The 27,654-nt window shown below is 37.6% G+C and overlaps 1 protein-coding gene across 1 annotated transcript in view; it reads left to right on the top strand.

Annotated features, from left to right (window-relative positions):
- Positions 1-27,654, top strand: part of Eya1 (EYA transcriptional coactivator and phosphatase 1) — a 137,073-nt gene that overhangs the window by 11,223 nt on the left and 98,196 nt on the right. The window contains exons 3-6 of the mRNA XM_090338944.1: positions 12,314-12,391; positions 21,495-21,564; positions 21,890-22,035; positions 25,570-25,707. Coding sequence (XP_090195070.1) covers positions 12,314-12,391; positions 21,495-21,564; positions 21,890-22,035; positions 25,570-25,707 — 432 coding nt within the window. The remainder of the gene's footprint in view (positions 1-12,313; positions 12,392-21,494; positions 21,565-21,889; positions 22,036-25,569; positions 25,708-27,654) is intronic.

The following is a 27,654-nucleotide window of genomic DNA, read 5'->3' as shown; positions in this document are numbered from 1 at the left end:
ATTAATTGAGTCTGTCCCTAATCAATTTCATAGGCTCTCTATCCAGCAACTCTCCACTGACACCAGCACTGCTGGCTTTGAATTTGACTTGCATTTGACCCCTATTAACTTACTGCTTGACAACTAGAAACGGCACCTGTGTGACTAAGTATTTCAGCAGTGCTGAAAGCAATCTAGGTAGTTACTAAGCAATCTTAGTACTTCAGTATCTTTGCAAAATAGGAAGGGAATGATAATTGAAGATAAGTATTTTTAAGGCAGGGACAATTGAAAGAGTAATATCACATCCTGGGTGCAGTAAGAGAAAGAGCACAGTACAGAATGTGCATGATACCTCAATGTGTGTGTATGTATGTGTGTGTCTCTCTGTGTGTCTCTCTGTGTGTCTCTGTGTGTGCAGCATGAACACTACACATCAAGTACCAGAGATGGGGCCAAGACAACCAGCCAAAGCACAGAATTCAGGTCCAAGCTGACAAACTCAGGAATTTGGATTCAGTTCAGAATTTGGGTCTGAAGGTTTGTAAAGAAGTGGGTGATCGGGCTGGGAGTTTGGCCTAGTGGTAGAGTGCTTGCCTAGCATGCACAAAGACCCGGGTTCGATTCCTTGGCACCACATACTTAGAAAAAGCCAGAAGTGGTGCTGAGGCTCAAGTGGTAGAGTTCTAACCTTGAGAAAAATCCAAGGACAGTGCTCAGGCCCTGAGCTTAAGCCCAGGACTGGCAAAAAAAAAAAAAAAGAAGAAGTGGGTGATGATATTGGGCTTGTATTTTTAGAAACATACAAAGCATTTTGAAACAATATCAAAGGCATGGTCGGGATTGAGAGAAACCCTAGATAAGAAATAAGAAGGATATTTTACCTGAACCATGTACTTAATTACAAATTAATATCTGTTTTGCACAAATCAAGTGATACTTAGATTCAGGGAAAGTAATATCACAGGACAGGGAACTCATGAGCTTTGCTGTACAACTAAACTTGATGTAGTCATTATGCAGAAGGCCAGCTAAGTTGGACTTTAACAGGACTTTATCCTTTGGAGATAGAAATCTGAGGGATCAGAAGATAGGCTGGGTTTACTAGACACTGGGCTGTGCCACTCACCAGTTAGCTAATGTCACGCTCCTGTGCCTTTCCTCAAAATCCCAATCTGTGAAATGAAGATGATACTATACCTACTTGTGTTAGGTAGGAGCATTCACAGAGTTAGCTATAGAGCCTCATTCCCTGAAAGTACTTAGTGACCACTGCTTATTATAACCTAATTACCTCTGAGCCTATGCTTACTTCATTGTAAAATAAGGACTTTATTCTTATTATGATTAGTTTATCTAAGATAGATTAGTTGCTGGTCTCTACCACATGCTTAGCAAATAGAATTGATTATTAAATGATAACAGATGTTATACTTTAAAAAAAAAGAAATACATCTTTGGGGACTGCTATAGTGTCGCTACATGATGAAAGGATGTTATCTCTTATTCTGGATCCTTCACATTGCCAAACAGCCTTTGCAGGTACTCAGTAAGTACTTACTTAGGTTTTACTTAGTATGAGTGGGATTTCTGTTTTGGTGTTCCCCTGAGTTGATGAAGGATGGGGAAAAATTAGTGATCATTTGATAGATTGATTACATTTTAGGCAAATCAACTGTTTTTCCATATTGATATGATTGAGGTTCTGAGTCCTAGCCAGCTCATCTGCTTCCAATCTCTTCCCACTGGTTTATTTTACCATCTGCTAATTTGCAACATACAGTGATCCAGTTTTACTCAGTAGCCTGGTATGCCCAGGCAATCCTGTGGTGTCATTCACTGATTGTCTAGGTCTGTATCAGAACAAGTGATTAAGGATGATTAATAGCCATAATCAGAAGGCTTCAGACTCTTCAGTGAGTTGAGAAAAAAGAAATTAATTAAAAAAATTTGACAGTAGCTATGGGATGTGGGTTGGCTATTTAACATCTTGAAGTTGTAGTTTCATCTTTGAAGACACACAATCATAACAAATACATGATAGAGCCAGTGAGGAACATATAAGCTACTGCTTGCTTAGACAATGCGTAGCACAATGCCCAAGTTATAGAGATGCTCAGTAAGTTTAACTGCTTTTTAAGTTACTACCATCCATTGAAAGGTTATATAAATAATACTCATGCAGGGAGTGAAAAAAATGCTGTATTGTTAAATTATTGAAATAGGGATCTCGTCTCTGTTGCTTCATGTTTCCATGATTGTTACAAGCTAAAAATATTTGTGTTTTGGAATCCATGTGTCTGTTGGAAGTCATCAAGTGGCACATTTAAAATAGGTACATTCCAATTTATATAAATTGAGCTTAAAGGAAAAAAGATCCATAAACAAACATGAACTCTAGTTGAAATATTTCAGGGAAATATTTTATCTCTGCAACTGATTTTGCAGAAATTCCTGAAACACAAGATATTTTTTGAAGTGTAGACACAGCAAAGTAAGTAGTATAAACTGTTCATTGTTGAAAACAGGTGTTATTTCATGGATGTTCATTATATAACTCTTCCATGTTTGATAAAATTTTATAATAGATTATTGAGAGAAAAGAGAAGCAAACATTTACTTGCCTTTCACTATGCAGAAAGAATTCTGCTAGATTCTTAAAGACAAACAAAGAAAAATGTGTATTAGTTCTGCCTTATGAAGCTCACAGCCTGGCTGGAGGAAGTAAACCTCTGAATCTTTGACAAAAACTAAAAAGCAATATTATTCCAAACAACCTATGAAGACTAGGACTTTTATTAGTCTCTCGCTTAAAATAATACTGGGTCTTGGACAACTAGTACCAAATGTCAACAAATGTTTTGTCCAAAAATCTTTGTCAGTTTGATGGGAAAATTAAAAAGCCAAGTGTGTGTGTGTGTGTGTGTGTGTGTGTGTGTGTGTGTGTGTGTGTGTCTGTGTGTGTGTAACTTTTTCAAATATGGATATGTTCTATTTAATCAAAAACAACCTTTTATCTGTAGTTTCTCAATGGGATTGTGTCATGTACTTTCCTCATCCACAGAATAAAACTAGGTTATCACTTGAGTTCTGAAATACTTTGGTGTTGGAAAGGGGATTTCATTCTCTACAAGGTTAGAAGCTAGTGATCTAAACAAAAATGCTCTCAGAATTCAGAAGAAAGAGCTCTTCAGCTTGCTATGTTCTGGCCAGGCTTCAAGGAGGACATGGAATCTGAGCTGAGTGTTGGGAAATGGGTAGAATCTGAAAAGATTGAGATGTGGAATGCATTTTAAATGAAGAAACAGTATGAACAAAGGTAGGATAGTTTGCGAAACTGGAAATTAGATTAGGTAAAGAAGGAATTGATAGTAGATAAGCTTGGAGGAGTCTGCTGGAGCCAGACTGTGGAGCACTCTAAATACTAGGCTGAGGAATTTGGACTTCATCCTAGAGCCAGTAGAGAAGCCATTGACTATTTTGAGCAAGAGATTGATATGATGAAATGTTTTAAGTATTAAGCTGGCATCAACTGCAAGGACAGATTGGACTGGGAGAGAGATGAGCTCCAGTATGGAGACTTGTATGATATGTCCAGATTTTACATATGAAGAAACTGGGCTGGTGTGACAAGAATGAGAATTACAGAAAAAGGAAGCAGACTTGCAAAAGCCCTTTCAAAGTAACAGTCGGTGTTTACCAATTATTATTCCATTTACAAAACAGAGTACTACTAGCATAGACCCTTACCTAAGGCACTGTTTAGTTAAATCTACTATAAAAAGATTTCCTACTAATACCAGATTTTGAAAGTGACTAACATTCCTCGCTGGCCATTTGTGTTAATTAACCTTTTATTGCCATGATAAAAACACTGAATGTAAGCAATTTAAAAGAGGAAGCATTTGTCTGGTGACAGTATCTCACACCTGTAATCCTAGCTACTCAGGAGTCTGAGCTCTGAGAATCATTTTATGGTTCAAAGCTAGCCTACACAAAAAAAGTCTATGAGACTCATCTCCACTATAATACCAGGAAAACCAAAAGTAAAACTATGTCTCAAGCAGTAGAGTGTTAAGTCTTGAACAAAAGAACTTAGAGTTCAAGCCCTAGGATTGGCACCAACCCACCAACCAACAAATAAACAACAAAAAAATAAAAGAAAGAAAAAGGGAAAAGAATTTGTTCAGGTTCAGTTTCAGAGATTTAAGTGCATGGTCAGTGGTTTTTTTGTGTCCCCAGTGATGTATTTTTTCCAGGTATTCCTACCTCCTGCTTTATACTTAATAAAACTATAATATTATGAAGCCATCAAGCAATCTATCCATTGATTAGTTCACAACTCTCAGGATCCATTCACTTCCTAAAAGCCCCTCCCTCAACTGATAACTAAGGCTCCAGTACACAAGCCTGTGGAAGATATTTTGTTTTTCAAGCACCATGATTCAAGTTTAGTCAGCTTTTGTTCATGTGGTTTTCATAAGACTGCGCACTGTGCTATTTTGAAAAGCTAATATGTTTTCTTCTCTTTTTTAATGACAAAGATAACTTTATTGCTTGGAGGAATATTAATTCTTTGTCAGGCTATAGAGCCAATTCAAACCTAAAGAGATATCTTATTTTTTAAATGAGACTAAAAAACCGAGTCTACACATATTTACATTTTTCAATGAAGAAATGGCTAAGTGACTATTGAGGGTAATTCAATAACATTTTTTTAAGTCATGTGGCATATAAATGTGTAAATTTGTAAAGATTATTTTCATTTCCTATCTCATATAAAATATTAGTCATTCTCTTCTTTCTGTTTGAAATCATTTGGCAATTTTTTAAAACATGAAACATTTCAATTTTTGCCGTATTGTTTAATATAGAAGCTCCTTAGATTTATGAGAGACTGTCATTGAACTCACATCCTGACACTGAATCACTGTACTTTTCTATTGTGTTCTATAGAAGCCACTTTATGTACTGAGTTTCTTTAGAAAAGGCATTTTTAAATGAATTTTTACAAAGCATTGTCCAATATTTCTTTTGGTTGGTAACATCCATATGAATTATTATTAAATCTGCAATAAGTCATTTACCTTTGTTTTTACTAAATCAGTCAGGGTTCTCTCTAAACATTCAAAAGTTCCAGTGGTTGATATTATTTTATGCTAATATGCCTTCTCCAAATAGAACTTTGTTCAAAATAAGCTAGCTAATTTTCATGTATCATCCTGTAAGTGATACCTTATAAAGAACCTCTGTATAAGTTCTCAGTAGTCATTTGAGAGGAATAGAAGTCATCTTATATTTGAGCGGTGTTTTTAATTGCCAGTAGAATATACCTAATGGCGTGAAGTCAATTGTAATCTGCTTTTTAAGTCAATTGTACACTTTTAAGTTTATCTATCCTTTCAATAAATGTAGAGTTCTGACCATGAGCCAGGTATTGTGCTTAATTCTAAAGAAATATAATAGCATAAAAGGTAAAGATTCTACCATAAAAATCTATTGAACGTTAAAAGAGATACAACTAAGAGATTATACATTGAAATAAAAAATTAAAAAAAATTAAAAAAGAAAAATAAAAAAGAAAATAAAGTAGAAAAGTATTTGCATTTAAAAGGAGACACAGAAGCTTCAAAGTTCAAGAAAAACAAAAATACATCTGAAAATACATCAGGAATGATTGAACAAAATATGGTGTTTTAGGTTTAAATTTGATGTGTATGATGCAGTCGTGTAAATTTTTTTGTAATATGTAATGTCAGAGAGTAAGGCATTGAAGGATTGAAGAATCCTAGACTGAAGGATGCAGTAACATCTTATCAGGGCAGTTTATCTTAAATGTGTATTTAGGGACATGCAGTTTACTGTAATAAGTGTCCATGAAATTTTATAAAAATGACATGAATATGAATTTGGTAGAAGTTATAGATTTGATGTATTAGTCATCTTTCTCTCACTGTAATCAACACTGGAGACAATGAACTTATGAAGAAAACCAAGTTTATTTTGACATATGCCTTTGAGGTGTTGGACCATGCTTGGTTAGCCTGCTGAAGCAGAACATTGTCACTGGAACATGTGGCAAAGCAAACAGACTTATCTTAAGGCTGAGACATGGAAGAAAAGGAAAGAAAGAGGCCAGGTTTCACAGTCTTCCTTGAAGGCAAAACCCCAACAACTCCATGAGTACCCCCTTTATGAGATCTTACAACATCTCAAACAGCTCTGAGAATCAAGTCTTTTCTACAGAGTCCTGTGGGGGACATTTGAAGTCTAAACAAGCACTTCCAGTAGGGTCTGAGGAAAGAGAAGGCAGAAGAGACTGAGATAAAAGACACTTTTCAGTCTACCTGACTGATACCATTAAACAAAACAAACAAAAAAGGAAGGCAGGCAGGCAGGCAGGCAGGCAGGCAGGCAAGGAGGCACGCAGGCAGGCAGGCAGGCAGGCAGGCAGGCAGGCAGGCAGGCAGGCAGGCAGGCAGGCAGGCAGGAAGGAAGGAAGGAAGGAAGGAAGGAAGGAAGGAAGGAAGGAAGGAAGGGAAGGAGGAAGAAAGGATAAAAAAGAAAGAACAAAAAAGAAGTCCCTTCAGAGGGATTAATGTTTAGGAAGGTTGGGTTTAACCCTTTACAGGCAAGGATATTGCAAAGGGTTGCACCTTGAGATGTTAAGATTGGTCTCCATAAAAAAGGTCCATACCAATGAAGATTTAGCATTCTATGGAAAAAGGTTATTTACTTTAAAGCTACGACAAAGATAAATTATTATTAAAAAAGAATTCATGGGGGGGGAGGGAAACGGGTACCAAGACATGTGAAAGGGTATCAATGTACGTGAATTAATGCACCTTCTATCTGGCAAATATCATGTAACCCTTTTACTAATTACAATAAAAAATGATGATCATTAAAAAAAAAGAAGAATTCAATTGACATGGAGGTGGTAGAATTATGGGTCCATAAAGTAGGCAAAGGGGAAAAAATAAAGTAAATACAGATATATGTGGAAGAGGAGGAACTATTGTGTTGAATTAATGAACCATGAAAAACTGAGGGAGAAAGGTTTACTCTTTAGAAGAATTTAAGAAAATCAAAATTGAGAAAAGACTAGAATGGGAAAAGATTATTAGTAAAAAAAAAAAAACCAAAAATTTTAAAGGGCTGATACAACAGATGAGTCAAAAAAGCAATGGGGGGTCATGAAGAGAAAAGGGGCAAGTTCATGGTATCAGAGAGAAATTTGAAGGCAAATGTCCAAGAAACTTGATGACACAGAAGCCAGATGGAAGGGTATCACACTTAAGAGAACACATTACAAATTATGTGTGGGATTGAGAGCACAAATCAGTGGTAGAGTACTGGCCTAGCATGCTTGAGGTCTCGGGCTCAATCCCAAGCACTTCACTTAAGGATGTAAGACAAGGGGAGGATTATCTGTGTTTCTAAGTAGAAGGAAGATTCAAGTGAGAGACTCACTCAGTAGGCAAATTGTTACCTACTCTACCATAGTCAAACATCCTAGAAAGCATCTTAAGGGTGAATATATGAGAATACAGTTTGAAGGACAGATGCTTAGGGAAATGACTTTAAACAGCAGATAGAGTAAGGCCTATCCATAACAGTCAGGGGCAGAAAGTAGGGCCATAGTCTGAGAATGGATAAGGACTTGGAAAGACAAGATGTTACGATGAGCATTAAGAGCATGATTGTCAGAATTGAAGAATGAATCAATGGTAGCGTTCAGTTTCATTTTGTTTTGTAGGTAATGCCATTGTAGGCAGTGGTGTAACTGCACCATTTAGAAAGCCAAACTGAATTGAAGATCTCATTGAGGCAGAAGACAAGACAGAATCATGCGTAATAGAGAAATGTATGTTCAACTGAGTACCTGAAGATCCTGAGCATTACAGTGAGCAGGGAACAAAGTTGGAAAAAAGACTGAATTTATTCCAAGCAAAGGCAAACTATACTACTATGCTTGGAGAAAGCTGAAAGGATTAGATACTGGCTGAGGAGGACTGGGTGACCTTGAGGCCATTGCCATTTATATAAAGCATTCTAAGTACAGGCTGGCTCTCAGTCCAGCGAGCAGAGCTATTCCTTTTGTGGTGAATTTGTTTTAACTGCTCTGGTAATCTGTAGAGAGAAATATAATAAAATGTACTGACTGCTTGTCTCGTGGTATCATGAGTGTTCTCCACAGCTTCAATGAGCTGTTGACCCTCATTTAAAATTTTGGTGAAGGGACCAAGTAGAACTTGTGAAGTTTTTGTAAGGTCTTTGGGAATCAGAAGGAAGATTGGAAACTTGAAATGGTTGAAAAAGCAAAAAAGGCTAGATGCCCTGTGGCTTGTGCCTATAATCCTAGCTATTCAGGAGGCTGAGATTTAAGGATTGTAGTTCAAAGCTAGTCCAGCCAGAAAAGTCCCTGAAGGCTCTTATCTCCAAAACCAAACAACACAAGTGGCTGAATCGCTCAAAGTGATAGAGTTTTAAGCAAAAGAGCTTAGGAATAGCGCCTTGGCCTTGTTTTTCAGCCTCACAAATAACAGAAAAGAAAGAGAGAAAGAGAAAATATAACTATTTTCTAGTGGGCCAGAGTCATGTGACTGAAAGAACTATGGTAGATGTAATCTTATAGCTAGAGGATAACAGATCAGCTATATTTCATTTTTCAGACAGGTGTCTTAGATGGCTAATTGTTCTCAAACGTTACAGCTCCTTAAATACCTATGACATAAAAATCTGAGTTTTGTTTATTAAACTGTTCTTAAAGTCAGGGCCTTAGAGAGGCACCCTGTTATGTCAGCCTGTTGATAAATGTGCTCTCACATGTGGGAAGGAATGGGGAACATTTTGGTGGCTAAAGATAATTCTTGTCTTTTAATCCTCCTGTAGGTATATACTTGGCCACAATAAAGCCAGAGGTAATAACTGTTCTTTCTTTGGCTTCAGTTCAGAAACTATTTTACATTACAATAACTCTCTAGTCTTTTTTAGCATCAAGTCCCTGGTGATAGATGTATTCAATTACACTACCTGATATGATCACGACTGTCCTGGTAGTGACTTTATGGACATCCTCTTCCCTTTGACAGAGAGCCTTGTTAAAAATTGGATTCATTGGGAATCTTTATTCCTTAGTGTAGAGATGGGTGGATGTGAACAATGACAAATGGCCCTGAACTTAGGACCTAATAGAGAAGTATCATCTTCCCTTCCTTTGTATTCTTTTTGCCTAGATTTAATGGGTTTCAAGTATACTTAGATGTGTGCTTCTTGGGAATGAAAGTTGCATTTGATTAAGAGATGTCAATTTTAGGGACCAGGAATAGAAGGGCTGTGTTGTAGATAAGCTTTCATAAGTAACTATATAGTCAAGAGTGAAGTATCACAAACCTTAGATTTGGCAAATAGCTATACTCTGTGCAGTAGAAAAATTCCTTCTACATTTCTCCCTGAGTAAGAATTTCTACTTGAGGTCTTTCTTCAAGTTCAGTGGACTGGCTGTGATGAGTTTCCCAGTTAGTTGGGACTGGTAGGGGTTTTCTATGTACCGATCCACCGTCAGTGTGGCATGGCGCCCTCGTTGCCTTGCTCTAGCTCTAAATATTGACTGCTGGTCTGAATACTGGAAAATGCCACTTATTGCCATTTCTTTAAGCTGGGGTCGTTAGCCTGGGAGTTAAAAACACACCTATTTTTTTCTATTGTCTTTCTAACTTTGGGATGTTGCCTACTCAGCCATACTGGAACACCCCGCCCCCCCCCCCCTGTCCCATTTTCCATTTTTACATGTGAATTACAAATACAGTGCCTGAGTAAGGATTTCATGAGCTAATTTTGAGACCTACCTGGAGAGCTGTCTAAAAGGCTTAACTCTAGTATCTGTAGCCTGGTGCTAGTGGCTTCTGCCTGTAATCATAGCTACTCACGAGGCTGGGATCTGAGGATCATGGTTTGAAGCCATCTGAGGCAGAAAAGTCCCCATGAGACTCTTATCTCCAATTAACCACCAGAAAACTGGAAGTGGTGCTATGGCTCAAAGTGCTAAAGCACTAGCACTTTGATGTTATCCTTGAGCAAAAGAGCTCAGGGACAGCGTTGAGGTCCTGAGTTCAAACCTCACAACTGATGAGAGAGGTTGGGGGGGGAGAGAGAGAGGGGGGGGGAGAAAGGGAGAGAGGGAGAGAGGGAGAGAGGGAGAGAGGGAGAGAGGAATCTAGGGTATAAAAGTTCTTTTTAACATTAGTTTGGTGTGACATAACTGAGAAGGAAACAGAAAGTGCACTAAGCTCCCCTAAAGCTATGATTGCATAAGTAGGATTTAAAACATATTTTTAGGATCCTTAAGTAGTTGTACAAAGGAGTTGCCATTTAACCAAGTTCATGAATACAGTACATCTTGCACAATGTCACCTTTTCCAAAAGTACCACCCACCCTTCTTCACCGACCCTTTTCCTTTATTGGCATTTAACAAAGCAATTTATATGTATAATGCATCGTGAAGTGTCATAATTTCAATATCTTCACCCTGTTTTGACCCACCTCTACCTTTGTGTCTTTCAATTCTATGGTATATACAAAGAGTTCTTACATTCTGGTTTCTCTTCAGATCATACCAACCTTTTGTCTTTTACAATGGATTATTGCCTGCATTCTCCTCCCTTCACCTCTTTATTTTTTTACTCCTCTCCTTTTTGCATCCATCCTTCCCTCTTACAAGTACTAGCACTTATTTTACTAGGTGATTTACACTCTCCATAGAGTCACTTTGGTAAATTCATTTGTAACCACTTGCTTCCCGCCCAGTGTAGATTTCTAAGCACTTTCTAGCTACCACAAATGCAGAAAACCATGCAACCTATGTTTCTCTGGGTCTGGCTTACCTCACTTAATATTAAGCGATCGATGTAATTAGATTTTGAAGAGCAGAGATTAAGTAGCTGGAGTGAGAAGGGAGATACAGGTTTATGTCAGAACTGATCAACATCAACTAGACTTCTAACCTAACAACTGCCAGAAAAGTTTCACTCTTGTGTGTTCTACCTGCAAGCAGGCAAGCTGATTTCTGTTAGCCTCACTATTTCCTCTCCAAGCTCATTTAGAAACCTTCTAAGTAATTTTTTTGAAAGTGGCTATCCAATGCACCTATTTAAAATGCTTCTTTTAAAAACTTATTATGCATTGGAAGAATACATTGGGATTCATGAATTATATGCATCTGTCTTCTGGTGGTTCTCAGATTGGTGGTGCTGTGAAAAGAGCCATGCTTGTTTCTGTCATCTTTACTCACTTACTGGAGGCAACCCACTGGAATGTTCTCTTGTTGGGGAATTCATTATGGAAATATTTTTTTTAGTTGACTTTGAAATAATACTGCACTTGTTACAAAAATCTGGCAGTAGGGAATAAGTAACTTTCACAAAGTGAGCTAAGCAAATTCCAATGATGGCACTTCATTTGAAGTTGCTAGGGAGAATAGTAGTGCTAGCTCTTCATTAAAAAATAAAATCTGAAGTGAAGGAGACAGAAAAAGGCAAATGTTCTAATGTACCATGGTTGATCTGTTTGGTACAGTAGAGTAATTCTGTCACCCTCTCAAGGAAGTAGATTGCTTTGAAGAGCTCCATAGCCTCATAACTCAAAAAGTTAATTCTATAACTCAGAAAGTTAGTTCCATAACTCAAAAAGTTATTTCTCAATTCCCAAATCGTATATATGATATGTACATCTGATGAGCTAGCAATCAGGTATGGCTTGACTACAATATCTATTAAATTACCAACTCTCTCTAAACTATGCTGGATAACTTGAGGGTATGGGAGGAATGGGTGTGTTTGTATGTGTGTATGTGTGTGTGTGTGTATATGTGTGCACGTGTGTGGTGTGTACATGTGCATACCCCTACTCGGGAGCATTGTGGAAATTTGCTAATATTAAGAAACTCCATTTATTCCTCACTTCAAATTATTTTGTTCTGCTCTTTTGAGTGTTAGACTAATAATAGATTTTTCTACAAACACTAGGAAATAACACATCACATTATTAGAGATGCAATTCATTAATAAACAACTTTGTAAACAATATGGTAACAATGAATATAATTAATTTCAAACTGCTGCCTCTGGAGGATAACTTATAGTAGTAGATTTTCTTATTAGAAAAAAATGGATTTTTTTCTTTAGCTTCTATTAAGAATACTAATGTTTGATGGCAAATAGGAAGAGATCATTTTAAAAGTAATTTCTTGTCACTATTCTGAATGTTATATATTCCCACCATAGCTTCACAAACAACTATTAATTATGTATATGATGTATGTTTATTTTGTAGTTAAGACAGAGCCAATGAGCAGCAGTGAAATTGCTTCAACCACAGCAGATGGGTCTTTAGACAATTTCTCAGGTTCAGGTAAGAGATATTAAATTAGATATTCATATTAGTGCTAAATATTTTGCCTAATTTCTTTATATATGAATGTGTGTACACAGTTGCATGATAGAGTATACATGAGTACATGGCTACATGTATATGTATATGTACAACACGTTCAATATGATGAGCTAATGGGCACTGGTGGCTCACATTTATAAGCCTATCTACTCAGGAGGCTGAGATATGAGGGTCACAGTTCAAAGCCTTCCCAGGAAGGCAAGTCCGTCCATGAGACTCTTATCTCCAGTTAACTACCAGAAAGCTGAAAGTGGAACTGTTCCAAGTGATAAAGTTCTAGCCTTGAGTAAAAGAACTCAGGGACAGTGTAAAGGCTATTAGTTCAAGCCCCACAACCAACAACAATGACAAGAAAATTGCTGTCTTCCAATGCTGGCGGCTCATGCCTGTAATCCTGGCTACTCAGGAGGCTGAGATCCGAGGACTGCAGTTCAAAGCCAGCCTGAGCACTAACCTCTGTAAGACTCCTCTTATCTCCAATTGATCACCAGGAAACTGGAAGTGGCACTGTAGCTCTAGGGGAAGGGCAGTAGCTTACCTGAAGAGCTCAGGAACAATGCTCAGTCCCAGAGTTCAAGCCCCATGATTGACAATTAAAGGGGAAAAAAAAAAAAGAGTTGCTATCCAATGAAGGAGGTAAAAGAACTTTGCTGTGCCTCTACTAGAACTTCAAGTCAGGATCTTGCACTGTTGCTAGGTATTTCTCTAAACTTGAGCGGTATTTCCAGTCCAGCTGTCTGCTGCTTAATTGGAGCTGAGAGTCTCACAGACTTTTCTTCTGAGGATCCTCAAATCTCAACCACCTGAGTAGCTAGAATTATCGATGTGAACCACCAGTGCCTGGCTTGTTCTTTCATCTACTAAATTATATTTATGTGCTCTTTTCTTTTATTGTGAAAATTATTTTTCCTAATACAGCAAATTTGGATAAGCACTATTTTGCTCCCAGTGCACTCTAAACAGATTTACAAGCCCATCTTCGCTAGTATGTCTCATGTAAACAGAAGTTTTAAGTCCTTTGTTTAATTTTTCATATTAATAAAAATCTAACCCTAGCAAACAAAATATCCAAGTTTTTCCTCTGTCATAATGATAAGAAACTGTTGATGTAATTAACTTGCTGTGAGAAAGAGGTTTTGCATTATTGTGAGTTACCCAGATTGGACTCTTTCACTAAAATATTACTTCCAGTAGAGATAACTCTTTTTTTTGCCAGTCCTGGGCCTGGCCTCAGGGCCTGAGCACTGTCCTTGGACTTTCTCAAGGCTTAGCACTCTACCTCTTGAGCCTCAGCACCACTTCCAGCTTTTTTCAATGTATGTGGTGCTGAGGAATCGAACCCGGGTCTTTGTGCATGCTAGGCAAGCACTCTACCACTAGGCTAAACTCCTGGCCCAAGATAACTCTTAAAAGATTAATCTTTTTCATATATTTTCTGTGTTTGTACCTTTCAGCCAGAAGTACCATATCTTCATAAACCTATGACCGATAATCTAGCTCTCAGTTGATTTACAAGTAAAAGGGATTATATTTTGGAGTATAATGAAATGCAAATGCAAATTTTGATATGATAATAAGATCAAGGCAGTAAGAAGATAGCAAGCCACAGTATATCCATTTGTTCTTTTATAAAATGTTACTAGAACTTACCTCAGGATGTGTGCTTGGTGATATTATGAATTCATGAATAATACGATAACTGTCCCAGTTTGAGACCTAATTTGGTGGATATACGATAGTTTGATAATGTCATCCTTAAGACCAGGCTGGGGTGAGCTGATCATGAAAGTTCTCTTAGAGTAAATGCTTACACTCCATTTTTTAAAAGGAGGAGGGCCAGGAATTGGGTAGCTCACACCTATAATCCTAGCTACTTAGATGACTGAGAGCTAAGGGGTCAGAGTTTGAAGTCAACCTCAGCAGGAAAGTTCGTGGGACTTTTTTTCTTTAATTCTATTGTCAAGGTGATGTACAGGAGGGTTACAGTTACATAGTAATTACAGTGATGAGTACATTTCTTCTTGAACATTGTTACCTGCTCCCACATTTTTCTCCTATTTTATACTCTCTCATCCCCAAACCACACAAACCACCACCTCAGGATTCTTATCTTCAGTTAACCAAAACTTATAGTGAAGCTCTGGCTCAAGGGTGTCCCAGGCCTTGAGTTCAAGCCCTGGGACACTCCCACGCCCCTCCTTCAAGCTCCAGATATCTCTCTCCCTCCCCCTCCCTCTTTCTCTCTTCTCACCCCCCCCCCCACACATACACACACCATAGCACAATAAATAACTAAAGAAATGAAGTAATAAAGCAGGGGAAAAACACATGTAGATTTAGGGAGTGAGACAACTGGACATTCCATGAGAGATGACAATAGCCACAGGGTATGTGACCTGGGGTCATTACTACTGGTTTTGCTTTCCTAGATTGATGAAAGAGTGGTGCTTCTACATTTTCCTCTGAACTGATTCAGAATGAAAGTGGTGATAAGCTTGTGAGCCTAAATGGTAGGTGGAGATTGAAATAAATGCTATGGAGCATGACAAAGCCTGAAGCTGCTTAGAAATATGGAAGATGTTTGACAGGAGAAACAAAGGTCCAAACAAAGTTGAAGAGATTAAACATAGGGTCTTTTATGGTGAATTCTCTTTCTCTACAAGGGCTTAGCAACCTAGATAAAAAGACATCCAGCCATCCAGAGTAAAGAACATGCTAGACAAGGTATGAAAGAAAGTAAAGGTGAGAAATTAAGGACTCCTTTAAAATAGTTTAAAATCATGATCCATGTATATAGGCTAGGAAGAGAAAATAATGCCCCATAACTTTGAAAGGTAATAAAAGTGTCAAGAGTCTTGTATTTTCATATGTTGCTAGAGAATGAAAATATTGTAGAAAAAAGATATTCCTTTATTCCAAAACTTGTACAGTTCTCTGCAAGCCTTTTCCTCAGCCTTTATCTCACTACTTTTGAAGTATGTGTGTGTGTGTGTGTGTGTGTGTGTGTGTGTGTGTGTGTGTTTGTCTTCCTTCTATGCCCTGTAAGAATACTCATATTCACACTTGTAGTGCCAATGGCTGTAATGGCATTGAGTCCACTGAAGGGGGACTCAATAAGTTAATGAATAAGTTAACTTACTAAGTTAATGAATGAGTTGGCCAGTATCCTTGTGGATTGAGTCATGGAGAGGCATTAGGGTCAGAATATGTCGCTGAATCTGGTAGTTGACGTTGGAAGTCAGAGCTAAAGATCTAGACTGAATGAGAAAAGTATTATATATACAATCCAGGATTGAGTTAGGACTCATCAGAAGATATAACCAGTCACTGAAGTTTTAGATATATCCAAGTTTTTATCCAGGAGGTGGATCCTTCATGGAAGTGTCCTCATGAAAGCACAGGAAAACAGAAAGCCAGAGAAATAGCAATGAAGGTGTTTTCTGGGAGTTTTGTGATATCTGGAATCTGAGATGGTGTGTACCCTTTAGCTCGAAAAGATATGCAGGAGAAGCAAAGGGTCTTAGGAAAGGGGCCAGATGAAGGTAGTAAGATAATAAAGATGAAATGGCTGAATATAGAAAGAATCTGTTTTCCACAAATTGAATCTCTTCATGAGAGGAAAGAATTGAAAAGGCCTGGTGAGTTGGATGAAGGTATAGGAAGCACAGAGACCTATGGAGATGGATATTCTCTTATTGCCTTTTACATCTCTCCATCTGGGGGTATTTGAAAAAGAAAAATATAAATGAGCATGCTTCTGGAGGAAAACAAATAATGTATGACAAATAGGGTATAGTTTTAATTTGGTTATAAAAAGGTCACTTTAAGTCAGACACTGCTGGCTCCTGCCTGTAAGCCTAACTACTCAGGAGACAGATTTGAGGCTCCAGGTTCCAGGAAGGTAACCCTGAAAGGAAAGTCTGTGAGACTCTTACTCCAATTGATCACCCAAAAGCAGGAAATAATGCTGTGGCTCAAAGGGTAGAGCACCAATGTTGAACAAGAAAGTCAGGGGACAGTGCCAATACCCCTCTGAGTTCAAGCCCAAGGACTGGCACACACAAAAAGGTAAACTTGTGAATCTGATTCATTCATTCAAGTCATTTGTTGAACACATACTATACACCAAGCAATTTTCTTGCCAGTGAGAATCTAGCAGTAAAAATGTGGGAAAAGTCCCTACCCTGTTGAAGCTTTCATTTTTATAGCAAGGACAGATAATACACAGGTAAATCGTGAGTCTAGGTACATATAAATAATCCATGGGAAGTACAAATGGATGCTGATTGGAGTTCTTATTTAAGTTGGTGATAAGGGGCTAGCTGAGCAATGATCCTGATAAACTGAGGAAATACTTTTTGGTTAAGGATAACAAAGTCGCTTGGAGTTCTGTGGGTTGTGGCTTGTTATAATTTCCATTGCACGGAAAGACTGGGGATAAGGAGAGAAGGAATATTTATATGGCTCAAAAATAGATGACTATTAATTCATATTCTCCTAGAAGTGCCACGGAGGCAAGATTAAATGTGGCAGGATTATGTTAGAGAAAAGGAAAAGAAGACAGAGAAATGGGACACTCTTGTGTGGATAGGTTTTTCTAGAGTATGGTGGTTGGGCTCATTCCTTCAATCTTGCAGTGGAGACATGAAAGGTACATTTTCTGGATGCCTCTTTGTGGGGACAGGAAGACAATAATGGATAAGAAGTGAGAAACTGACAGATTTGGAGTATATTTTGAATGGAGAAGTGACAGCATTTATGATGAACAGGTACATGAGTGTGAAGGAAAAAGAAGAGTCAAAACAGGCTTCTAGGCCTGTGGACATTGTCTAGAAGAGGTGCTTGTCTGAGGGGTGTGGACATAGATGAGGCGTGAATGAGAACATGCCCCCAACAAGAGCTGGGGTGTTTCATCATGTGTTAGAAGGACAAGAAAAAAGGGAATAATTGAAAATGTGCTACAACAGATAAGGAGATATTATTGCTTATCCTTATGTGCCCAAGACGTCCAATGTGGAAGGTGAAAATGATAATTTATTGAGATAGTTGATGAAGAAGCATTTCCTTTGCTTTATGTTATTCTGTTCCAGGAAACTGAAATTAATCTAAATTACTGAGTTATTGTTTCATGGATGTATTAGGCTACTAAATAAAGACTACTTGAAATAGACAATGTAGATGTTTGATTGAAAGCTACCCAAAATACAGTTCAGAAAAGTCTCAAAAGAGAGAATTTATTCTATGACCTTGGGATGCTTATTAATTTTAGGTTGCATTCGGTTGATGAAACAGCAAGACCACATCAGAGGTTCTTTACACTTATTTTATAGGAAATACTGTTTACTCCAATTTATAGTGCTGAAGACTGGGTCAAGTTTATTCTATAGGCTCATGAGTAACCTCAAATAATCAAACTGCTTCACTCCATTATACCTTTAAAAAGCTACATTGCTAAGAGATCTAAATTTCATGGTCTTATCACACAAATATTATTGTTTGCTTAGTTATCAGGATCCAAGTCCTATCACATGGTAGAAATCAAAGGAAACCCCTGATCCCTGAATCTCATGGTTAGCAGAGATAAATGGCTGAAATATGCCTGGGCAGTTCAGGGAAGGAAGACATTAATGTGAAGAGAAGGTGATGCTTGTTTCCTGGAGAAGTAGTACTGAGGCAGAGGGAAGAAAAGCAATACAAGGCAGAATTGTATAGTGCAAAAACAACCAAGGCAGATAGATATAAGAAGATGTGACATGTACAGGCATCTTGCAAAGAAAGAGATGGGGGCACAAAATACCAAATCTCTGTGTATACTCTGCCAGTTAATCTGGAATTTATCTTAAGGTCATTTGAACAATCAAAAGATTGTGAATAGCAGTGGAAACATTTCACTTAATAAAAGTAGTCTGTGGTAGCAGAAATGAGTGGGTGGTTGACCCTGGATAGAGCAAAGAAAAAGCAGTCACATGACTACTGCAGTTGTCCAGATGATCTCTAATAAGGACCTGCACAAAGCTGGAGTTCCCAGAAGAAGGATGGAACATGTACTCAATGTATGAACCAATGGACAATTTCTAGATTTGGGATAGGTGAATGAATGAATGAATTTCATAAGTCATGAAATAGAAGGAGGAAGTTCGGTAAGGACAAAGTTTCTAGTATTCAGTACAGAAGATTGCAGATAGTATATTTTGATAGGAAGATTAAAATCTGGGTTCAAATACAAACTTTCCCATTTGTTTGCTTAAATGTGTTACTTCTTTGAACCCTGAATTCCTTGTATGTAAAACGGGGAGACAAGCCTACCCCCCGAGCATTTTTCTGAGAGTGAGTGGTAATGATGTTTATTGGACAAAGTAGCAAATTTAATGGGAAAAGCAAATGATGGGAAAATGATGGGAGGAGCAAAAAAAAATGATGGGAAGAGCAAATTTAAGAGCAGTGATGGTAGGAATTTGAGACAGTTATATTTATTACTATAAACATTCTAAAAATACAAATGTTAATCACCTAATGTTAATTGTATCGTTTGATCTTCACAGCAGTTCTCGAAGGCTAGTCATTGTCATTACGATCATTTTGTAGGAGGGCATAAAGAGTCTTAGAATAACCTAACTGAAACTATAGAGGAGAGTTAGGATTTCAATCCGAGCTGGTGTCCAATTCTGATTTCAGATCCTGTGATTAGTTTCCATTCTCAGTAGTTTACATACACAGGTACTGTACTCTAAATCCAAGCTTAATACAACATATCTCACTTCATATGATAAATAATCCTGACACCTTCTGTTGTTTTCTTTGTAAAAATTTCTAGGTGTAACCTGTTAAATAGAAGGGTTTTTTTTTTTCTTTCTACATATGAGCCATGACATGCAAGTTGAAAAATATAGGTATGGACCTAGAAAAGAATGAAAGGATTTCTGTGACTTCTATCATCAGGTGGTTTCCAATATTTAACTTTTAAACAGTTATTTGTTTATTTGTCTATTTATTTATTTATTTATTTATTTGGTAGTTGTACTGGAGCTTGAACTCTAGACCTGGGCACTGCCCCTTAGGTTTTTCACTCAAGGCTGGTATTATGCCACTTGAGCCATACATGGCTCTAGTTCCAGGTTTTGGTAGTTAATTGGAAATAAGAGTTTTATGGGATTTTCCTGCCTGGGCTGACTTTGAACCACAATCCTTAGATCTCAGCCTCCAGAGTAGCTAGGATTACAGTTTTAAGCTACCAGTGTCTAGCAAACGTTATTTTGTTTTATTACAATTGTCCAGGCCAGTGGATAAATCCACTTTGCCTTTTGCCTTGTTTTAGGTTACCAGGGATTTGCAGGTGGTCTGGGCAAAAGGTAATTTCCCTAGTCCCAGTATTCTCTCCTAATCCCTCCCTGCTATATGCTAGCACCTCACAGTCCTTCTCCAGCTATTTATGCATCAGTCATCCCAGGTGGGGAGGCCAGAACTTGTCTCTGCCTGTTTTCCTCTGCAGCATCCACAATGGTGCCTGCAGCCAAGGTGTGATGAATATCTTCCAGAGTATAGTGACTTCCCAGAGTATGGTGACTTCCCAGCCACCTCTTTAATGTAGCTGCCATCCATCTCTGCCAGGCTGACAGCCTGATAGATGGTGGAAGCCTGGCAGTTTACAAGCATAGGGTTCATCTATACCTGTGTCATTCCTTGGTGAGACTGCTGTGTTTGCTTTACTCAGGAAGGATTCATTATGGGTTTTAAGATTCAGTCCTAACTCTGCCATTGTCCTCTATAACACAAGCTAGAAAAGTCCACTGTGGGAAGTGCAAATTCACTGCTGTAACAACTGGAAAAAATATAACACTTTGCATAAAACTTTATGTCTACATTTTAATATAGAATACACGAAGTAAACCACAGAGCTCTGAGCACAGTGATTATTAATACAAGAAGAAAATATACTGCATGTTTAATTAATTAAACCCAAAGAATATGTATATTAGACAGGTAGAAATCAGGGAGTTTAAGGAGAAATTACATAATACACACACGACACATATATTACCAACAGAAACACACACCATATATATGTATAAGTATATATATATATATATATACACACATGCCCACACATAAATATATACACCCAAATATAAATATGTATGCTGTTGTATATTTATACACACTTGTAAAAAAGGAAATGTAGATTGTAGACAGTCTATATAGTTATTTTGTCGTATCAGCCAAATTTGAAAACTAGCATTTTAAAGCTTTATGCTAGTTAAAAAGAGGTATTTCTTTCTAACTCAGAATGAGAGTGAATGAGCAGTTTATAGGATTTTAATACCCTTCTGAAACACAGTGAATCAAGTAAAACTGATGAAAAGAAATTAAGTTCTGCTTGAATGCTTAAAAACGTTCTGAAAGAAAATAAAAAGCTTTTTTACTTGAACATTGAAGTTAAACACATAAATAGAAGGCAAAGGAGCACAGATCAGCACAAGAAAAAACAGGCTTAGCCTGCAACTTGAGTAATTTAAGAGAGTATAGGAATGCATTTTTTTTTTTTTTACTAAAACACATTGCTAAATCAATGCTGGCAAATGAAGATCTATCCTATTTCCATTCACCTGAGAGAAGATTAGCCCACGTTTCTTGGTAATCCAGGCTGGGGTTTGTGTGTTCCCATTGAGCACAGACAATAGATCAGATGACCTTTCACAGTACACAGTGCCCAACCCTGCAATTCAGGTCCATACTACCCCTTTTAGCCTGGCTTTCCAGACTGGAGCCAGAACTCCTGGTTCTCCTAAAGTATTGCCACTGTAAAAACCATCTCAGCAAGCTGACAGGTATTTAAGGCTATGCCTATATTTTCTAAGAGATCATTGAAAATGAGTGCCACTCGATCCAGTCCTATAGATTTGCTTTTTCAGTTTAACTTTCTGTTGGGTAGAATCATATGAAATGGCCAATTCTGTGAGTCACCAATCTAGTTCCTAATATACCACTCTTCTCCGCATATTTATTCAGTTTCTTGTAGTACTGAATACTTGTCTTTTTGTTTTGCTTTGTTTTCTCTTCTCAGCAATCGGAAGCAGCAGCTTCAGTCCAAGGGCAGCTCATCAGTTCTCTCCACCGCAGATTTATCCTTCCAAGTAAGATGTACTTTCTCTTAGTCAATAAATAACTTTTTTGAGTAGAGTTGTACCTCATTTTAAGTCATGTCTGTACCCACATGTTACATCCCGATTAAACAAAAGTGCATTTTATAAAGGCTTACATGTATTTGTGCACATTTATTTTAAGCATCATTTGTTGAGATCCTGAAGCAATTTGATGCTTTGTCTATTCAATTTCGAAAGTTTTACTTTGAAGATACACTCTTTTAACTGGAATTTGTGATGTGGTTATTAATTGGTTACCTTGCATGTTTCCATCTAATGCATGGGCTTTCTATTTTCTGTCATTTCTGACAAATAGCAGACCATACCCACATATTCTCCCTACCCCTTCCTCACAAACTATGGCTGCATATGGGCAAACACAGTTTACCACAGGAATGCAGCAAGCCACGGCCTACGCCACGTACCCACAGCCAGGACAGCCATATGGAATTTCCTCCTATGGTGAGTAATCCTACCATTGTTGTGATGACAGGTTTTAGTGGGTCTATGTGTATTTTTGGGTGGTACTTAAATCTTGGGCAGTCTTTAGGAAGTGTTGTTGCCTGTTGTGTCCAGATTCTCCTTGTGATTGTTTCTAGTGAGTGTGGAAAAAAATGGTGAACTTTTATCTTGAGGTCAGAGGTGGTAGGCAGGTTGAGTGGGTCATATGTCTCACTTTTTCCTTTTCTTCTACTTATATCCTAACTCTGAACTTGCCATCTGAGCACTTGGCTGTGGAATCCAAAGCATTTTTTGTTATGTGTGCATATTTGCGATAAAGCTTCTGAGAATGAAGTCTGTGGGGGTAAAGATCCATTTTCTATTTATCAGATTCTTAGCTATGATTAGAGAGGTACACATGGAATTCAGCCCTATTGCCCTAAACGTGGGGGTGGTTGGATTATCACATTTCAGCATTATCAACCATTAGGAAAAGTGATCTACATATCACCTCTTGGACTGTGCTTTGAAGAGACAAATCAGGAAACATTCAGAGCCCTCATTGCGCATTTGTTCCTTCCCACCTAGAGATTATCTTTATCTTGGTGTAATTTAGCTCAATTGTTTCAGGGTCAATACCTGTAAATTAAAAATAAATCCAACCAGATTCCCACAGTTCAACTTCTAAAAAGCCATTCATATTTCAAAACACATTTTCTTCAACTGAGTTGTAATTTTTAAACAAATTGACCTGACCATAAATATACTAATTATTGGTGTTTTGTGAAGAAAAATAAAATTAATGATCAAGAAAATGCACACACATATTTGGGAGAAAGGACTGCTAGAATAACTAATTCTGTGATTGATAGAATAAATTTTTAAATCATAATTCTTACATTTCTTCTGGTATTCTTTTGTGATCATCTTATCTGCAGAATCTTGAAAGAATCAATGTTCTTTTCAAGTGTTTCGTTAATAATTAAAGCTAAACTACTTTATTCCTCTTAGTGCCCTGTCTTTACCTCAAGCAAATATGGCCTTAAGTAAATTTCTTAAAGAATATATAAAACTAAAAATAAATTATGCATAGCTTCAGCTTTTAGAGTTTTATTTCAGAATTATCAGGAATAAGGACTGTCTCCTGTGTACTTGGAAATGTAGACTTTGGAAAGCAGTCTTAAAATGAATTTTCTAAAATTAGATTCATTTTCATGACTTTTACTCAAAAGGTTTTTACGATCATATTAAATTGGCGTCAAATGTATCTATCATTTTAACTGTTTTTTGATATGAAAGAAGCGTTGGGTAGCTTCTATTTTATGATTTGAGTCAAGGCAGTTTCTACTATTCACCAATTAACATGCTCACAAACTTGCAAGATGATTACTTGAAGTGCACATGGGGTTTTCTTGTACACATACAGGTAAAGCACGACTGACCTGCCACTGCTGCCTGGAGAAGCTCTTCTTGTCACTCCCAATGTGCCTCACATGCTGATAGGGAGGGATGACAAGGTCATGAGGGGAAGACTCAGTGTTCGGAGCTTCTATCCCAGAGCTATACATGGTTCTCTTTTAAGCAAATTTCCATCCTTAGCATTTTTTCCTGGTCACATTTTTTTTGGTGTGTTTGAATACATAGAGATGGCCTGATGGCTTCTGAAGTTCTCTCTTTCTTGGGCCATTGCATTGAAAAATATAGCAGACATTTCTCCCTTCCCTTGTTTCTGAGGAAAGAGAATAGGTTAGGGTTATTTGGCCTAGATGGTCAAGGTCCGGCTAATTTCTAGACTTTTCCTAGGGACCTGTATGTCTGTTTGGTGTCTACCAGGGAAGTGAGTTTGCCACCTATTGACAGCAGATGTGATAGGGCTGTCTGGGACTGTTTTCTCTCTTTTTGAGTCTCCTCACCTGTACATAGGACCAAATTCCCATCCTGAGCTTCCAAGCTAAAAGCAGAAGGTGCTAGGAAGGCAGATCAGGATGCTCTCCAATGCAGAGAAGGGAGGGAAATCCCTTTTGGTGGTACAGGAAAGGAAGGGAATTTCTAAAGCCATCAAACCACCTGTCTTGGGCAGGTGTCTCCAGAGATCACTTACATGTACAAGTTATTCATTGGTTTAGGGTTGCCTGTTCAGCAGAAAAAAAAAATCACAATTTTTTAAATGTTAAGGCTGGGCTAAGCCTTAAATGTTAAGGTCATTATGAAGTATTCAGAGATTCTCCAGGAATTATGAGGAGGCTCTTTCTGCCAAGAATCAGATTCTTCCACTGCCTTAGGACAATTACCTAACTTCATTCTACTGGTGTAATTCCCCTAAAATGGAAATAAACAGTAAGGCTACTGTGTACTCTAGATTTGAAAGATATCATTTATCTAGTGCAAACCAAAATGATCCAAAAATGTGAATTCTTTTGGCATGGATGTCTCTCTCCACCCTCCAGGGAGATTAAAGACACTTGTTCATTTTTATGACTGTCTTTAATCATGAGGCAAAGCTGAGCTGCCAAGCCCCAATCCTGAAATTAGGATGCCAGCCAGGTGTTTTGGGAGCTATTTGGGAACCACAAATGCATATTTTTATATGATTGTATAAAACATACATTAGTTTTTTTGTGTAATTATAGGAAAGCAAAGGGTATCTTAACCTACCTACATTTGAAGTTTATTGGAATATTTTGAAATGAGGAAAGATAAAAAGGTTGCTGCTGGGCAGTTTTTATCATTCATTCACTTATTCATCCATTCAAAGCTGCCTAGGGTAAGAATTCGAGGTCTTGTACTTGCTGGATAGGTGTTCTTATCATTTGACTCCTTTTTCTGTTTCTTGGTTATTTGTCAGAGAGGAACTGGGGCTTTTGACCTGGGTCCAGCCTGGGATCGTATCAAGTGGAGCCACACCTCCTCCTCCTATCAACTTTAGTTGTTTATACTTCATTACTGTTTCCAGAGTTCAGTTCTTTGATATTTGACTTCTATTCTGTTTTCTTTCTGGTATGATTTATGTACTCAGGGAAAGGTTTTCTCCCTTGTTACTTTGTTCTGTGTCCAGTGTTGCTTCTACTGACTTCAAGTGTGTATACACCAGTGTCAACCATGTAGAAAAGCAGGGGAGCAGGAGCAGGGAGAAAAATAATACTGTGAGCTTAGAGGCACTAATGAATCATTTTTTTTTCAGGAAAACATAAAGATTTTGGAGTAAACCTGCTAATTTTGGAATAGTCTAGTTATCATTTAATTTTGGCTTTTTTCCAATTAAAGAGGTGATCGATTCATGTAGTACAACAAAATGAAGTATAGAAATATCTGTGGAGGTATATTTTAGACAAAGCTGGATGTGTGAAAATGAGAGAGAGCCCTGTGGATAGGCATTCAAATGTAGACTTTTGAACTTTAAGGAATAAATTTAAATTGGAGTTATACTATAAGCCTGCAGACATGAGGGAAAATGGGAAGGTGTTCGTGTATGAACTGTTATGGGAGAATATGTTTTTGTATTTTTGCCAGCATCTGCAAATGAACAGATGGATAAGCTGTCACTAACTGATTTAGGTACATTGTGGGCAGGCATCAAGACGGAAGGTGGACTGCCGCAGTCTCAATCATCTGGACAGACGGGATTTCTCAGCTATGGCTCAAGCTTTGGTACCCCGCAACCTGGACAGGCACCGTACAGCTACCAGATGCAAGGTCTGTTTACAGCCTGCCAAGGAGGCTTTTGTTTGCCTTTACATAGACTGAAAGGTCATTTGTGAAGTGAATCTGACATTCCCTTAGACTATATATGGTGGCATATTGGCCAAGCTTAGAGGCATGGCAGGCACTTCTGATTCACTTACGCATGGGTGTGATTTCTGGGATGAAATTTCCATATGAATAATATCAGCGAGGTGGAATGATATATAGGCTCATTGCTAAAAGTGCCCATTTTGAGGGGTGAGGATGCTGAAGTATTCCATTTTGTCTCTACTATCAACTAGAAAAAGAATGAAAAGCAAGATAAAAGCAAGTCATGTCAGAGATTGTAGTAGCATTTGCTAAAAAATACCTGCACTAGATTTTTCCAACTATCTGCGTGGGAAAATCTGTATATGCGTGCGTGTGTGTGTGTGTGCGTGTTTTGCCATGCTGGAAGATTCTTATAATCCTATGTAAGGTATGTGTTAATGACCTGTCAAAAATCTGCCAAATTTACCAAGCTCACATTTACAACTACCCAATGAATCTTCAAGATACTGCTTCCAAGAGCCTGTTTCTGGATTCTGTTTTTGAACTTGTAAACAAAACATAAAGTAATAAATGCAAATCAAAGTTTACATTGTCAAAGCTTTCTCAAGGATATATACATATTACATACAGTTAGCCGATTATTATCATGTAAAGGCATTTAAAAATTGCTCAAGAATAGGTCTGAAATAACGGAGATATTCAAAGAGCTTTAGTATAAATCAATTTGACAAGCAGTATTTTCCTTCTAATAGTAAATAAATTGTAGCTGAATTAAATTCCTTATTACTACATTTTGCTTGAAGGCAAATTTTCAACCTTTTTTTTTTTTTTCCTTCGGTTGTAGGGCTTGAACTCTGGGCTGGAGCACTGTCCCTGAGCTCTTCAGCTCAAGGCTCCCACCCTACCCTTTGAGCCACAATGACACTTCCGGTTTTCTAGTGGTAACTTGGAGATAAGAATCTCATGGAATTTCATGCGCAGGCAGGCTGAAGAGCTAGGATTATAGGTGTGAGCCAGAGCGCCCAGCAAGTTTTTACTGTTTTAAAAGATGTTTGTGCCAATACTAGGGCTTGAACTCAGGGCCTTCAACTCTGCTTTATCTGCTCATGACTGTTATTAAACTACTAGAATCATATTTCAAGTTCTGACATTTTGCTGATTAATTGGAAATAAGAGACTTTTGGATTTGTCTGCCTAGGTTTGCTCCTAATCTTGTTGCTTAAATTTCAGCCTCCACAAAAAAAAAAAAAAAAAAAAAAAATGTCTCACAGACTTTCATGCCTTGGCTGGTTTTGAACCGCCACTCTCATATCTCAGCCTCCTGAGTAGCTACAATTACTGGTGTGAGCCACTGGCACCTGGCTCAATGTTGGTTTTAAATCCTGCTGCATTGCTGGATATTTTATCAGAAAATGTTCTATTAGCTTGGAAATCTAAGTTTTCCTTGTAAAGGAGGATTTCAGGTTTACAATGTGGTAATTATTTGATTTCAGCAAAATAAGGAATTTCTGTTTTTTTTATAATTTTTTTATTGTGATTAATAGAAGGGCTACATTATATTCACCAGATAGAAGGTGCATAACTTCACAAACATTTGTTTTTTAAAAAATTTTTCAGCCTCAAGTAGCTAGGTGTAAAGTAATAACACCCAAAATGTTTTCATCTTTCTAAATATTTTTATATTATTATATTAAAATGTATCACTGATGAATTAGAAAATGCAAAAAAGCAAAATTAACTACTATGAATAGATCCCGTATGTGTAATATTATTCTATTATGTTTTCTCTGTATTCATGTTCTATGATACTGTCTTACTATTTTCAGCAGTAAATAGACTGCAAATTTCTTTACACATTACTAAGTACTTTTCTATGAAGTCTTTAATGGCTGTATTGTATTCATTGCA

Source organism: Megascapheus bottae, chromosome 9, assembly GCF_031878675.1.
Source record: "Megascapheus bottae isolate mThoBot1 chromosome 9, mThoBot2.hap1, whole genome shotgun sequence".
Classification (NCBI taxonomy): domain Eukaryota; kingdom Metazoa; phylum Chordata; class Mammalia; order Rodentia; family Geomyidae; genus Megascapheus; species Megascapheus bottae.
The sequence above is the reverse complement of the archived record's forward strand: the minus strand, read 5'-3'. Positions and strand labels throughout refer to the sequence as shown.